This window comes from Haemorhous mexicanus, chromosome 2 (assembly GCF_027477595.1).
Source record: "Haemorhous mexicanus isolate bHaeMex1 chromosome 2, bHaeMex1.pri, whole genome shotgun sequence".
Taxonomy (NCBI): Eukaryota; Metazoa; Chordata; class Aves; order Passeriformes; family Fringillidae; genus Haemorhous; species Haemorhous mexicanus.
The window spans coordinates 38,695,129-38,711,841 of record NC_082342.1 but is presented as its reverse complement, the minus strand read 5'-3'; the positions used below and the strand labels follow the sequence as shown (position 1 = coordinate 38,711,841).

General features: G+C 45.8%; 1 protein-coding gene across 1 annotated transcript in view; it reads right to left on the bottom strand.

Moving 5' to 3' along the window:
• The window catches only part of RAB30 (RAB30, member RAS oncogene family), a 48,510-nt gene that overhangs the window by 13,754 nt on the left and 18,043 nt on the right, over positions 1–16,713 (bottom strand). The window contains exons 2-3 of the mRNA XM_059838517.1: positions 3,024–3,124; positions 1,594–1,677 (exon numbers count right to left, since the gene is read on the bottom strand). Of these exons, the coding sequence (XP_059694500.1) occupies positions 1,594–1,677; positions 3,024–3,116 (177 nt within the window). The 5' untranslated portion in view covers positions 3,117–3,124. The remainder of the gene's footprint in view (positions 1–1,593; positions 1,678–3,023; positions 3,125–16,713) is intronic.

The following is a 16,713-nucleotide window of genomic DNA, read 5'->3' as shown; positions in this document are numbered from 1 at the left end:
CAAGACAGTCTTGAGGCCACTGATTTAAACTATGCATACAAGACAGAACAAATTCCACCTCCAGTACAGTGATCACACCATTTACCAGCTCAGAGCCTCTGAGTTGCTTCACTGGAGCTGCTTTTGGCTGAGAGAAAATCTCTGCTGTCTGAAGAGCTTGGGACAAGCGGCATTCATGTCCTGGCCAGCCCTGCTAATGAGCATCACAACCAACAAGCTGAGCACCAGCACCACTTGGGCTACATGTGATCCTCTCTGCTTCCCTGCTGCTGCTCTGGCCCATTTGCACAGCCACATGTTGGTATAAACTTGGTCTTTATCAGGTGAAGGATTTTCTGTCCCTTGTCCTTCACCAGCTCAGGTGGGAAGGTCTCCTGGTGAAGCACCACCACTTCCCATAGGTTTGTGAGCTCCTCACACAGCTGTCACAGCTTGCTGACATGATCACAGCTCTCAAAATACGTCCTAAACTTAGTGATACAACACCCCATTTTCTTGTTAAACCCCTCTGCTGTGCTGTGGTACAGGTTAAAAAAACCCCAGGGCTGAAAATCTGCCCACATCCACTGTTTCCATCCCATCCCTTAGAGAAGCTTAAGAACAGGTCTCAGTGTCACACCCAGCCACTGTCACACTGGTGCCACTCTTTGGCTTGATAAAGACAGCAAGAAAAAAAACCTGCTGGTTTCACTTTGATGCCCTTGAATTTCCTGCAGGCAGAGTAAATCCAGGAGCAGCTCAGGGACCACGGACACCTTGATATTAGAGGCTCAAATAACTGCACTTTTTTCTCATCTCAGATACCACAGCAGCTCAAGTGAAACCTCTACTAATGAACAAAGTGGTAGCAGCCAACATTTCTGGACTCTGGAACCCAACCATGGACCCCATTAAAGCATGAGATTGGTCTCCAATCTCATGCTTTGTGTGTTTTGGCCCAGGCAAAGTAGCTCTCTGCCAAGTGATGCGCAGGCTCAGTTTGGGAGTCAGCTCAGGACAAGGACAGTTTCCCAAAAGTGGCTTCCATGCTATTTTAGAGGGTGAAAGAGTTAAAATTAGGGAGAACTTTGCCCTTTGTTTGCTGAAACACAAGTACTGTGATGAGCTCTGCTTCTCCCAAATCCATAACTTGGCCGAAGTGGACGATGAGCCTTTGTTGTGCAGAACCACACAAGTCCAGATGTCTGTTCTCCCCAGTGGCCATCTTGGGAGCTCACAGGAGACTTTCCTCGAGCACATCCCAGTGGGAATGCAACAAAATTCTGGTGACCAGAAACACAGTGAGCAGAGGCTGCACTGAAATGCTTCTTTGGGGTTCTTCAAGCCATACATGACCTCACTGTCTCCTAAGCAAGGACAGCAGTTTTGCAAGGTCTCCCAGTTCCATTTTCTCCCCTCCAGCAGGTTCACTTTTACAATCCTGATAGTAATGGTGGAGAGGGGCACACAGATTGTTACACCCTGCATTACCCAAGCCATGCCAGACTGCCCTGACCTTCCTTGAGTGTCTTCCAGCAGAGGAAGGGCTGCAGCAAGAAACTTCAGCTATGGTACTGCCACATGAATTTACATTTTAAATCATCAGGCTCCTACCTTTACTTTTTCACCGTTTATCTCCACAGTTTTAATCATAAAGTCAACCCCAATCGTGGCTCCTTGCCCTGGTGGGAAAAGCCCCTGGAAGAAAACAAAAGTTTGATTAAACTTATTTCTAGAACAAAAGTCTCACTGGGTGCTAATCCTCATCCTTTTCTATCTTCAAAACTATTCATCCAATGTCCCCTTCCCATGACACTTACTTCCATCACATTTAGAGTGTGACATTTCCCCAGCACAAAGGTTACCATAAATTCAAATTGTGTTTTCCCTGTTTTATACATCCCTAATTATGAAGCAAGTCATCAACTTCAGAAGTAGGAGCACAGGAAAAGAAAAGGAGGAAAAAAGAGAGGAGGAAAGCCCTTCTGAACAGTTGGAAGAAGCAGGGGAAGTGTGAGGACCTTCCACCCTACTTCCCAATGCATTGAAAGATGTGTGAACATCTGTGTGGGATGAGATGCATTTGCAACCTCATGCATTCCCTTCTCCCTCCACGACACCCTGTGGCACCAATAGGCATTTCTGGCAGCTCTCAACAATGGGCTCACATCTCTGCACAGCATTTCAGGAGGGAAGCACAGCACCAACCATCACCAGTGCCACAGCAATGGCAAGGGACAGCACAATGCTGGTGGTATTTGATTGCAGCACCATCAGAAAGGAACAGCAGCAATCCAAATGAGAGCTTTTTGATTTCTGGTCTACCGAGTCAAGTTGATTTTGGGGCACATCCATCCCCTACAGCAGCTGTGCTGCCAAAGAAAAAGCAGCAGAAGTTGCCAAAGATTTTTGCTGTAAACATTTCGGGTATGACTAGCTTTACTGCCACTGGCTGCCACATGTTTTTGGAGAGCATCTAAAAATCACTACAACTTCAAAACTAAAATTAACAGTGAAGGGTAAAATTGCTGACAATTCCTAGTGGAGAGTCCAAAACCCCACAACTTGTGCTTTATGATGCATCATGCAAAGTCTTCCCTTGTCCTGGATCAGAGAGGCCATTCTGCCACAAAAAAGGACACTGGGCTGACAGCTCAGGACCCAGATTATTTCTTTACTAATGACAAATAACTTTGTGCATCAAATGTTGGAGAGGAGACCAGGAGACCTGTTGGTCTTATAACTGCTCCAGAACACCACCAAAACAGGAGAGGTTGTCCTGGTGGTTTTCAGAGGGGACTCAGAGGAATGAGGTTTCTCCAACACAAACTCCAGAACGGGGCCAGGTGCAGCATTAGATACAGATGTTCTGCTTGTGCCGGTATATCACTGTATGTGATGCATGCACCAAAGATGCGAGCAACAAAATGCTTCGGAGTTGTGATGCTGGCAGAGCCCTCAGTGCAGAGCTGCAGGCTCCATGCTCCCATGCCAGTGCTGTCCCCATCCCAACATTCCAGAATCCAAGAGGCAGCCAGCCTTACCTGAGTGAAGCGACGGACTAAGCAGGTCTTCCCCACCCCGGCGTTGCCGATTAAAACAATTTTGAAGAGGAAATCATAATCTTCCATACTCATTTACGCAGCTGCAAGAGAGACAGAGAGCACAACACTGTGTGAACCAAGCCAGTGGGGACATGCCCTTTTATCCCAGCTGAACTTTATTACTCCAAATATTCAGAACAAAGGTCTCTTGGCACACACGTGGATCCTCGATAAGGGAGAACGTTTTTCACTCTGAGCTGGGGCATCCACGTAGTCAAAGTCAGCTGCTGTGAAACCTTGGCCCCATTCTGTTCCCATACCGTCTCACCTGGCTGCCCACAAGTTAGGGATGCTGGTTTCAGCTTTCCAAGCAGCGCCCCACAAATCTGAGACACTGATTCCTAGAAGTCCCCAAATGTTTTTTTTTTGCTTTTAGCTACATCAGATCCAAAAGACAGCATGGACTTTATCACATTGTCTGAGGGGATCATGTAATTGACTCCTGTGAGGGAAATATCCCAAATCCCATAATGAGCAATTCCAGGAGCACACTGAGTGCACACAGAGTAGGGCTTGGGCAAACATGAGGGCAGAACAGGTAGGGTACTTAATTTTAAAGCAAAAGCAGCATTGTTTGCCTTAAAAACAGGAAGAGTTCATGTTCTAAAAATGTAGTGAAAAGTAGGGTAAGTTTAGCTGAAGTACGAGAGGTTTTTAGAAGAAAAGAAATAATAGATTCTATTAGGAATATTACTACTCTGATAATTGTCTTTAGTTTTGTGAGGAATCTTCAGATTGCTCAAAAGCAAAGTGAACAGAGTAGCTGAGGAATTTTCCAGCACAATCCATGCCCCAAATCCAAGCTCCGTGGCAGGATGCAGAGACTGAGATTTCAGCAATGTCACAGGAGATGGGCAGGGTTGCCTGCATGGGGGAAGATCCACGTGGCTTCCTATGCCAGTCACAGCATGGGAAGGACCAAAGAGACAAACGCAGAGCTGAGCTGCTGACAAATGCATTTGCTGCAGCTGAGCAAGTCATGAGGCATGAGCATCCACACCTCCATCTCCAGTGCTCCTAAGGGTGCTGCCAACACTGCCCAGAAAGGGGTCTGTAACCTCCCAGGAAAGCAACAACAGCCAGAAGAGATTCAGGTGCAGATTCTAGGCAGAAAGAAAAACCCAGAGACAAGAAAGCAAAGGACAGTGTCCAAATCCAGCTATGTCCAGGAGGATTTGCTGTATTACACACAGCAAAGACCTGCCCTCAAGATATCAGAAAAAGGGCAGATTTACACACCATCAGTTCAGATACCATGTAAGGCAAAACCAAAACACCAGTACCTAACTCACCAGCACCTATAGATTAGACAGAGAATGAGGTGATGGAGTCTAGGATGATAAATGTAGCAGGAGTATGGGGGCAGATGGGTGGGGAATGGGGGGAAAAATGTATTCTAAAAGTGCTATCCTCAGTAAATCCCCAGATTGCTTAGAGGATTTTTACAGAGCTGATGAAGGAAGGAAATGCAGGCTAGGAGAAACCAGCTTCTCATGGTCAGTCCAAAGTCAGGGCACTATCTCCCACTGCCTCCAAAGGTCCTTCCTTTGGAGGGTTCATTGTGGCACACACCAGAAGGCTCCAGCTACAGACCCTAGTCCCATCAAACAGCTGTGATAGGCTTACAGTCAAACAATCAGAGAGGACAAGATAAAGCTGGGACAGTCTGTTTCTGCCTGGCAGAGAACATGGAAACAGCTCTCCAACCACCACCAAGAGTCTGCTGGACCCGAGGGCAAAAGAGGTAGAAGACTGACTCAGCTGCTTCATGTCTATGTGGCCCTTGGCCTTTCCAACAGCCTAAAAAAAGGGTAACCACACCAATTAGTGACTAATGAGCTGCATCACATCAGCAGATGGTTAGTAGGAACACAGCTGAGTCACTGCACAGACATGTCACTTCACCCGGGTCAGGGACACAGTGCAGCACAGTGCCACCAGACAGCAGCAGCTGGAGGTGTCCTGAGGATGCTCTGACTTCACCTAGCTCCAACACACAAGTCCTTGCAGATCCTTGCTCTCTCAGTAGAGTGAAGAAGTGGGACCTTAAAAAACAGCCCAAAAAAATGCACTTTTTTTTATTTTCTGGGGCTTTTACTTTGTTACAATCATTCCATATCTTCGTGACTGGCTTTCCCAGAGTGGGACTGGATAACAAAAGCAGTATGAAACACACGTTGACAGTGCTCTTAAATGAAGACCAAATGTTAACATAAGGTTTCAAGGTTTCACACTACTTCTGCCATGTAGAAAAACGTGATCATCCACCAAAAGTCTATTTCGAGACTAATGATACTCACGCAGCACTGCATAATTATTCCTGGGATCCTTCATACCCCAGAGGGCATGCTCCACCCAGAGAGATTGCAGTTCCATTACTTGCACCCTAAACAATCCAAAATTCAAATTTATCTTCTTAGGAAGCTTAAAAATAAACTTTCTCTGCAGATCTTTGAGGTCAGAAATGCTAAATGGCTCAGACATGCCCTAGAGTTATGTCTGATCCCCTTCATTAGGCTCTAGGACTAATCACATGTGATAATGACCCCAAACGGGAACTGAAAGACGAGCCAAGACCATAAAACAAATCATGCAATGATGAGATTAAATGCCAGAACTGAAGAGATACAAGAAATCAGGGCATGGGAAGGGAGAAAGCAAAGGAAGCAGCAAGGAAGAGTGAGCAGTGTTTTGTGAGGCAGAGTGGGTGGGTGACCTGCCCATGTCACCCTGTCAGCCCAGCTGGTGTTCCTCCATCCCAGTGCACACGCTGCCAGTGCTGGGCACACAAACCTGCACTGGCCACGTTATGAAATCCTCTCCTCCTGCACGCCAAGCCTTGCAGCCAAGTGACCTTTGCTGCTGACTCAGGCTCACAACACCCTCCCCTCTCCCCAGAGAAGATGTGTCTCACCCTCTACCCCACTTCCCTCAGCTGAGGAATGTGCATCTCAGCAATACAGCACATTGCATTATATGCTTAAAAAAAACCCAAAACAAACGCAGAGCACAACTTCTCTATTTGTTTTTGTTTTCTTGGATTTTTGGTGTGGGTTGGGGTTTTTTCTTCCCCTCCCTTTTCTTGTGTTTGTAGGTACAAGGCTCTGCCTCACATCCCTGCAGTGGTTTCAAGTGCTCAGGATGCAGCTGCCTGTCCCACCCTCTGAAGGAGACAAGACCCTGCAGTGAGGGCAGGAGATGGGATGCCAGTCCATGCCTCAGCCACTCCTCACCATGCTCAAATCACAAACACTACAGCGCAGAGACGTGTCCTGTCATGATACGAAGCAGGAGTAGAGTCCAAGGCTGGCAGCAGGGCAGAAAATTTGGTTTCACAGCTGTTTTTCCTCAAGGCAGTTTATGCAGCTGGCATCCCAACCAGCCTCCATGGGCTGTTCCTGCCAGCCTCATACAGGATCAGTTTTGTGGGGTTTTATTTCATTTGTGTCACTGCTCTGCTTCACTCCATCATGAGACCCCACATATGGCTCCTCTGGACAGAACAAGAGGCCAGGAAGGATAAATTGAAGCAGGGCTTTGACTCTACCTGGAGAGGTGATCCATCAGTGGGAATGCAGCTGAAGGACAGCAGGACTTGTTTTAGACTTAGTTTTCACAGATTCATAGAATCATCAAGGTTGGAAAAGACCTCTAAGATCATCGAGTTCAACATTGCCAAGTCCACCACTAAAGCATTTCCCTAACTGACACATCTCCATGTTTTTCAAACACTTCCAGGGATGGTGACTCCACCACCTCCCCGGGCAGCCTGTTCCAGTGCTTCATCACCCTTTTAGTGAAGAAATTTTTCCTCATCCCAACCTAATTCTCCCCTGATGCAACTTGATGCTTCCTCTCATCCTATTGCTTTTCACATGAGAGAGGAGACTGACCCCTATTCCACTACAGCCACCTTTCAGACAGTTGTAGAATGACAAGATGCCCCTGAGTCTCCTTTTCTCCAGCTTAACACCCCCAGCTCCCTCAGCCACTCCTCATCAGACTTGTGCTCCAGACCTCTCATCACTTCCATTGCCCTTCTCAGGACATCCTCCAGAACCTCAGTGTTTCTCTGGGCAAGACAGTGCAATAAAAGTTTTCAATATTCTTCACTTATTAACTCCAACTCAACCAAAAGACTGGTGAGATCCACACAAAGCAAAAGCCCAGGGACCAGGGACTTTCAGCTCTCCTTCCCTCACCCAACCTTGTACAAACAAGTTCCTGCTCCCAGGAAGACACCTGAAAAGGGAAGTGGGCTGCTTTTCCCATGCTGATGTTCAGCTGCTGTTGACTTTTCCACCAGGCAGCTTCCCAGCCACTCTGCCCCCAGCCTATAATGCTGCCTGGGTTGCTGTGATCCAAGTGCAGGACCCAACTTTGCCTTGCTGAACCTCATGCAGAGGTTCAGATCCAGCCTGTCCAGATCCCTCTGCAGAGCCTTTCTGGCATCCAGCAAATGAACATTCCCACTCCACTTGATGTGATCCACCTGACTGCCACCACCCACCCGACTGAGGGTGCTCTTGATCCCCTCTCCAGATCATTGATAAAGACATTAAAGGAGTGTCCCCAAAACTGAGCCCCTGGGAATACCACTTGGCACCAGCTGGCAGCTGGATGTAACTGCATTCACCACCCCTCTCTGGGCTCAGCCATCCAGCCAGTTTTCTACCCAGTAAGGAGCTGCATGAGAAACAAAACAGAACAAAAACCAAACTATCCACAGCTGCAAAGGTTTTGCCCCATTTAAGGATTAAGACCAAAATTATATCAAGACAGGAACGCTGATAATTTGGACCTCAGCTCTACCCTACCTCAAAACCCCATCACAGCCTAGTGCTGCAATTAGGCACAGAGAAAGATCCGCAGCCTTTTTCACCTGCTGGATCTAAGAAGTAGCCCAGGGCAGGTTTTGATGTATTTATAGAGTGCTTAATAAACAAGTATTTTCTGTTCTTCATCACCCAACAGCTATAAACAAAAATAAATTTACCCAAACATCTCAAGTTCAAACAGCAGCAGTTATGTATACAGATATTACACTGATTGCATATGCCACATGAGCAACAAAACTCAAAGCTAAGGCTAATATTTCAAGCAGAAAATTATTCCTTGCAGGCCAGAAAATTGCAGGGAATTCAGGTCTGGACGTGCTGCTGCATTACATAACTCAGGATAAAATATTTTCCTTCCCAAAGCACCTGCCAACCCAAGCAGGCTCCTGCACTCAGCAAGCAGGAGCCCAGCTCGTGCCCCTCTGCAAACGAGCTGCATTTCCCTCTGCTTCCCTGCCCACCTTCCTCACTCCTCATCCCCACAGGGTTTGATTTCACTTCCGTTCACATTAGAAAAATTAAGAGGGACTTAATTCCCAAGAAAGTCTGGATCACGCGTGCCTCTGTGCTGATGGTGGCAAAACCACAAGTACACGGGATGCATGCTCTTGGCACGGTGCAACGTTAAAACTCCAGGAATATCTTTTCCAAAATCAAGAGAGAAAGATGTATTGTAGGCACCTGGGGTTGCAGAGCTTGACATCTCTCAACTCCTCCCACCACACTTACCATTGCAGTTAAATCCAGTTGCCTGTGCCCTGGCAATCCTAAACATACCTCTTTCAAGGAAGGGAGAAGGTCCCAACAGCACTCAATAAATCCATCCAACACTTCCAGGAGGTATCAACCAACTATGCACATAGTGCAGGGAGGCATGGGGCTTCCCCATGCACTGCAGACCCAGCAACACTGGCTGATGAGCTGCTGATCATTCAAAAGTCTAGACACATTTAAAAATCTCCAGATTACGAAAACCTCAGCCCTACGCTGTATGGAGAGATTCATGCTCCTCAATGACTCACTCAGGGTGTTTCTCCCACACCAACCAAGCAAGCTGAATAGGTGCAAGTGGTCATGTATCAGATGTATGTTTTAAGCCACAGATATATTTCCATAAATAAAAGGAAAGCTGAAGCTTTACCCCTTTTGCTACCATGGAAAATTTGCATCTCACTGAACTACTTTGCTCAGGTCATGGCTCACACATGAGTTGGCCTCCAGGAGCTTGTGTAGGTTCTACAGAGGAACCCACTGACCAGCAATTACAGCTGCTTCCCCACAGAACAAGCAGGGAAATCCTGCACCAATATCAGCCCAAAGAAGAGCCTGGAGCCAGAGCTCCAGAGAACAGGATGCTCTGCTGTGGTGCTCCCACTTAACACAAGCCAGCCCAGCCTTACCCCAGCCCGTGGCTGGACATCAGAGCCTGCAGACTGCCCTCTCCAGCTGCCTGCTTGGCTTAACACTGGAGGGTACAGATCTCACACTCAGGAGCAATCTTTGGATTTTCACACATTCCAGGCATCCCCTGACGATGAAAAGGCTTTGTGTCCAGGCTTTCCACTCCTGAGTGAAGTCTTCTGGGGGACTTTGCATTAACACACATCATTAATCCTTTTTGGCTGGATGGCAGAAAGATGAGTTTGGGTTGGACACCTCCTGGGGGATCTCAGTGCCACCAAAGACCCTTGGTGAGAGATCAGGCAACTCACAGCTTGCCTGGTGTAGTGTCCTCATCTAACTTCCTCACCTCCTGGAGAGAAAGTTGTCTGACCCAGAGACAGTGGTGCACGTCAGCATTAGGAATGGCCATGGAAGTGCTAAATATCACATGCAGACAGCAAGGTATATTTCAGCACACACATCTGAGGACTGAACTGTTAACAATAATAATTCTCCTCACACAGATAAACCCATCAGACTTCTGTGTCATGTAGGAATAATGAGGTACATGCAGTAGTTACAAAATGATAAATAGAAAATTAATTTCTTTAGGATTAAACAAAATCCTGCTGACATGCACAGCCACAATGCCTCAATGGTGTCTGACCAGACCTCATACCAGCACCCCCAGGACATATACCATCTTCAGAAGCATGAGAACAGCCTGACACTCCATTTACTGTCAGGATCTGGGTTTTCACTGCAAAAAGTTGGTGCAATATTAAGACTTGCTTTTATAAACATCTTTGAAGACATGCCTGGGGATGGGGACATTACTGCATGCTCAAAGCAACACTCCGTTGGTCTTGGCTACATTTTAGCACAGCCCTCGACCACCAAGCTGTACACTCTGCAGCAGCATGTTTTTGTGTGTTGAAGCATTTACAGCCAGCACAGCAGACAGGCTGACTTCCAAGTGTGGAAAAAATTCCATTGCCAGAAATCCAGTCAAAAAATGCTGTTTCATCCACTCAAAAACAACAGCCTCTTCCCAAAGGGGAGAAAAAAGAAAAAAAACCAACAAAATTATTTTTTAAACTACAGCCACGAGGTAAGTGAAATATATCTTGCATGGAAAAGCCAGGAAAGCTTACTGAGTCCAACTCTCTGGGTGAACTAAAGCTCCCACACCAAGACCCGAGCCACTAAAATGGGGAAACCCATCAGCAACTTATGTGAGATTTTGTGTCTTTAGAAGCCAGGTGCAGGATCAGGCTGAAGCCCAGGTGTCCCCATGAGGTTTCTGGGGACAGTGCAACTCCAAGCAGTGACGTGCAGGCTGCCCACCTCACAAAGAGGCAAAGCCAGTGGAGAAACAAATCCTTGGTTTAGAATAAAGGCTTGTGCATGTCAAACACATAAAAAGCCAAGAAGTCTCCTGATGCATTAGTTTGCTGGGCTGGCAGGGCGTTGAGTGGCATCATGATCATACATGGAAAAGCTTTGAAACTGGGTGACAAGGTTCTGCTAAAAATTTGGGAGATTAGACAGCTTGACACCATCATTTTTGAGAATATACGAGAAAAGCTATCATAACCAAAGAATTTCAAGAAAGCATTTACAGGAACATCATGACTCAAATGGGGCTGCAAGTGCAGAATTAGCACAAGTGTAACTATGCCATTTAGCAGTGACATAATCATAAATGTATTGTGAAATATGAATATGTGCCTTAGACACACTTTCATAACCCAGACTATCCAAGAAAATTTGCTTGAGTTTTAACTGCAGTGACATGTCTTACTGCTGTTGACCATCTTGTTTTCATTGTGTCAGAGTCTGTGGTATGAACAAAATAAACCAAACCCAATAAGGTTTTGTTTAGAAAGAATGCTTTCTAATTGAAAAAAATAAGCCATTATTTCCATCTCTTCACTTCTGCTTAAGTAAGCTTGTGATTTACTGGGATTTATATCACTTCTCCATCAAACCTATTAGAAGTAATAAGTAATTAAACCTCAGCTAATTGCACTTTCAGGTGTCTGAGGTCTGGGCAGTGCTTGGTACCTCACAGCTTGGGCTCTGGGCTCCGTGCAGCCCTGTGCATGATGCTCCTCTGCCATGCCACTGGTGAAGGCCAGGCTGTGCCAAATCAACAGTGTCCTGGAGCAGCAAGCAGAAAAAAATGCTTTTGGCTTAGGACAAATATATCTGAAGTCTAAATATAGAATATATATATTCCAAAATACATTTTAATATATAAAGTAATATGTATTTGAATATATAATGTATATTTTATATGTATATTATAAATATGTAATTTAAGTATTGTAATAGTAATAAATTAGCAATTCTGAAGTCTAAATATAGAATATATATATTCCAAAATACATTTAATATATAAAGTAATATGTATTTGAGTATACAATATATATTTTATATATATTATAAATATGTAATTTAAGTATTGTAATTAGTAATAAATTAGCAGCAGAGGAAGAGAAAGAGAAGAAAGACAAAAATCATAGATCCATACAATAGTTTGGGTTGGAAGAGATCTGTGAAAATCAACCCTGGAAGTGTTTGAGGCCAGGTTGCATGAGATTCTGAGCAATCTGATCTATAGGAAGGTTCCCTGCCCATAAGAGGGGAGATGGAACCAGGTGATCTTTAAGGTCCCTTCCAACCCAAGCCACTCGAGGATTCTACAATTACACTTCACTGAGAGGAGCTCAATCCCTAACCAGCTCCTCTCCTACATTCTGTTACAGTGTGATGTGCCGTGAAGCAGCCTCCCCAAGACAACTGCTTAGAGGAACTTCATCCAGGAACAAACACAAATTCACCAGGGCATTAATTTGCCAAGTTCAAGCACCCATCCTCAGTCAGTCATTTGCATTTGGGGGCAGCTTCTTCCTGGTGCCTCAAGAAGGTGGCTGTCACTCCCAGGCAAAATTTTCAAGGGCAACCTACTACTCCAGAGGTGGGTTGTTAAGATAAAAGAGTTCTTTATTGTGGTTATTTTTCAACTAACATGAGGAAATAAAGAAGTGACCCTGTGTTTCAGCTGGAGGCTCCCTCTTCATGAGCACACATGCAACATCGTATGTGAGCCAGACGTGAGCTGTGCACCACACCTGGACCACCACAATAGGACAGGCAGCATTTTGCCACAGCAGGTTTGCATTTCAGAAGGATTTCTGCCTCTGTTACAGCTTTTAAGGGAAGATTTCTTACCTAGAAGTGACAGCATTTCTTAACATGAAATAATAGGATAAGAGCAATAAAATACACTTGAGTGTTACAGGCTTTTGCCTCCAAAGATGAGCTTGGAATCCCAAACCAGGGGCCCTGTCTGCCACTAAGGTCAAGTTGAGTTGATAAGTTCTGACCTAGGCTGATTATTGCCCCAGTGGTCTCAGTTTACCACCTCCTATTTCCAGACAGGAAACACATTTTACCTGTACCAGGCACGCCCATGCACACAACGCTTCAGCTTCCTAATGGAACCACACTACCCTCTAAGAAAGTCTTCCCTCTAAAAATGGTCTCATCTGATGGAAACCCCTCAGCAGGGATGAACTGTCCTGTCTGGCAAGTGACTGATCTGGCAGGGAATATTCTTTGCATTTCTGCAAAGAAACACTGCAGTACAGCTTTAACTGTGAGTCTCTGCCAGAGCAGCAGATGTTTCACAAAAACAAATTGTTCAGAGAGGGAAGAAAGTAGAAACAATAGAGACTTGGGTGTAGCTTCAGGGCTGGCTTAAGAAGATGTTTCCAAAGGGAAGGCTTCCAACCCTGCCTGCTCCAGACAGCTGCAGGAGGGACCCAATCCAGAAGGGGAAAAAAACCCCTGAGGGTGGGACAGCAGAATTAGACTTTATAGCCTGGGTTACAGAATTTAATTTTGTAAAGAAGAATGTTTACTATCTTGAGTACCTCAATAACAGTAACATCATATGATGGCTCCCAAGTAAGATTTTTGTAATGATATCACAGGTCTCTTTAGAAGGTAAGGAACAACATTCATGTTTTGGTTCCATTTTAGCTCACACACTAACACACAGCCTATTTTCAGCTCCCCTTATAGTTTCAGGTGATTACAGTACTTTTTATTTGCCCTAAACCACTGCAAATGTACAGTTAGTCTTCTAGGACAGCTATCTGCTGTTAAAGCCTCATCTCAGCTTTGGACCAGCTGCAATTCAAGAAACTGCACAGGGTAAATTTGGCACTAAAACAAATCCTTAAACACTAAAAGGCAGCTCTTTAGCAGAAGCTTTCTGCTCCAGGCCTCCTGCTACTGCAGGGACTTTAGTCAAACATCTCACTTAGAAGTACAAAATCTAAAACCATGATTTTAAAAACTGTATTCCAGGGTTGAGATTTATTGTTTAGAGCTGATGCAACAAGCAGCACCTTGAGGGCTAAGCAGGCAGGGCCCCACAAAACCAAGCATTGCATGTGCACGCACACACACATTGAAAGGTGGCACTGGCCACAGCTGCTCTCCAGCCCAGATAAATCACATCCCCACCTCTGCACACCTCTACACCCAGCTCAGCTACTGCCCATCTCCAGCCACATGGGTTAATAAATTATTGCAGAGATCTGCAGAGAAAGATTTGCATTTGGAGAGAAGGTGAAGGCACAGCCGCAGCTCCTGCAGCACCAATATTCACCCTTCTGATGTCATCGATGACCAGCAACTCTGGGACAGCCCAGGCTCTCCCAAGGAATGGTGCTTCTGTTCAAAAATATCTTCCCACCTCTCAGGACTCCTCCAGCACAGACATTGCTGTATTGTAGATATTAGCACACAAAAATATACGTGTTTTTTTCCTTACTACTACTTTCCTGGCAGCAGCCCTCTGAAGTTTTTACCTCTTTGGGACTAAGACTAGGAAACAGAAAGTTACTTCCTCTTACTTACTTAAAGCAAGCAGCAGCCAGTCCTTTGTAGACACTGATGCCAACATGAGGTGTGCAGCCTGGGCAGTGCTGCCACTGGGACAGGGACCTTGGCACATGCAGCTGCACGGTCATGGGGACACAACTTGGCACGTCAGTGCCCTGTTTGTGACCATCTATTTTTATTCCTTAGCAACAGAGCAGCTTTTGGGGTTGAGCTTTGAGCTTGTGGGGCTTTTTTCTTGTGTTGAATCTATATTTGGCACCCTGAGGAAATTCCTAAATAGAAGACAGCAATTTTTAAAAGAGAGGATAAATGCTGGCACTCCGCTTTGCTGACAGCAACAGCACCACCAGGCTCTTGGTTAGTGAGAGGTGCTCAGACCTAGAGCCAAGGGAAGCTCTCACATGGACCAAGCACCAAGAGTCACATCCCTCACACTTTCTGTCTTTGCAAAACCTTGTGCTGGCATAAGAACAGGAAAAGATTTATTGGCTTATACAGTCTCTAAGCCATTTGTATCCTGTGTAAACCAACATCTCCAAGGCTCTGAACCTCATCACTGCTCAGCAGCACTGATGGGTCCCACGATAATTTTTGTCCTGTGGGAGACAGTGGTGAGTGGTCCTGTCTCAAAGGGGGAGAGGAACAGAGTGGGGAAAACTTCAGTGCAATACAGCAATTCTGAACTAAGATACCATCCTTACCACAAATCATGGAAATATCAATACCTCCCAGCTCTCCACAGCTCTTAAATAAAAACATGCAAATTAAATCCTGACTAATCTACATGAGAAAAGCAAACAACACCTGATGTTTCCCGACTGTTAGCAACATGGCCTTAAAAATTGTTTTAAAAAAAGATTTAATCATAGGAAGGATAAAGATATCACATGGCTTGGCAGTTTCATTGGTTGTCATGGCAAATGAAAATCCCTGACTCTCCAACTTGCCTGTTTTAGAGGAAAGGAAACAACAAAATTGCCCTTTTTTATGACTGGAAAGCAATGTTTTCCTAATAATCACTCCTGAACTCACTGCACACTATATATAAACAGCTGCTCCTTCCCAGGGACAATGTTTGCTGTTTCTTACTGAGCAGCTCTTGGGGATCCAGGCAATTCAGCCCCAGCAGACATTCAGGCGAGGGCAATGAAAATCACATGCTCCTGGATGTGTTGACTTCTTGCCTGTCAAAGGGAGCCTGAACTAGCTGCAAAGGAGGTCTCAACTCCACGAGGGCTCAGCCACTAGGCCCCCAGGGGAGGTTGCCAGCACAGCACAGCCAGGAGAAGCTGGCAGCAGTGTGAGCCCCCTCCTCTGCTCCCACGCTCAGCATCACTGTGCCATTTCTTGCCACATGTCCAACAACAGGTGTGTTTTCCCATGTTCTCAAAGCAAGCCAGAACCATGGATGTTGGTGTGAGTTTTGATCTGCCAGACAGGTAACAGCAGCAAAGACACCCCAGTGTTTGCTCCCACCCAGGCAATCCAAAGCACCTTGCACCCTGCCTGCATGACCAGCACCACACATCTTTCATTACAGTAGATTTTCTAAATATAGGGAAATAATTTGTAACTTCAAAAGCAGGTCCCCAGAGAGCCTGTTCCTTCCAGTCGCACTCCCTTTTGTCTTTGGCTGCATGCTCAAAATCTGGGAAGTTGAGGATATCCCCACAGCAGATTTACATCACTCATTTCATTAGCAGGTTTTAGTTCATCAGTTTATCTCCAGCCCTTCCTCTCCTGCAAACTGCTCTCCACTCCTAGACTTCAGTGCAATACTCTTGCCTAGAAGGAACAAGGGGGCCCTAAGGAATAATGTTTATTGTACAGTGTGGCAAGCAGTGCTCCTCTGCGGGTTAGGTTTTTTCCAACACCCCCATCCACGGTGATTGCTTGGGGGGAACAGAAGTTGCACCACCACAGATGGGCAGCTGGCTGGAAAGCAGCCCCTTCTCTAAGGAAAGCCACAAACTCTTTCACTTGTCTTCCTGAAAAAGCAGCTGCGTACCAAACTGCACCACTGCACTCCAACACTGGCCATGGATGTACACTGAGGCCCCACGTCCTCCCAAAATCTCCAGCCTCAGTGAGCTTGCACTGCAGAACCTCCATCGCAACAGCAAAACCGTGCTCCTGCACAAACCTCATCCAGCATCAGGGATGCCCATACAAATTAGCTACAGATAATGAGATAACACATGGATAACTAATTTGGATCCTTTATCTTTCGGATATGAGGCAGAAGGAAGGCAAGTCGTCGTTGCTCTTCCTCCGTGGCCAGACTGTGCCCGCAGGACTGCGGGTGAGACACCCACCTTCATTCCTCCAGGCAGCAAGTACCAAACGAGGTCACTTTGTATCACCCACGAGATAAATAGATTCCCACAACAACTTCAGCTGCAATATGAATTGTATGGCAAGGCTCAGGCATTAACCCTCACCCACACCAAGGAGAGGGAACATTCGTGCTACTGAAGGTACTAGGAATG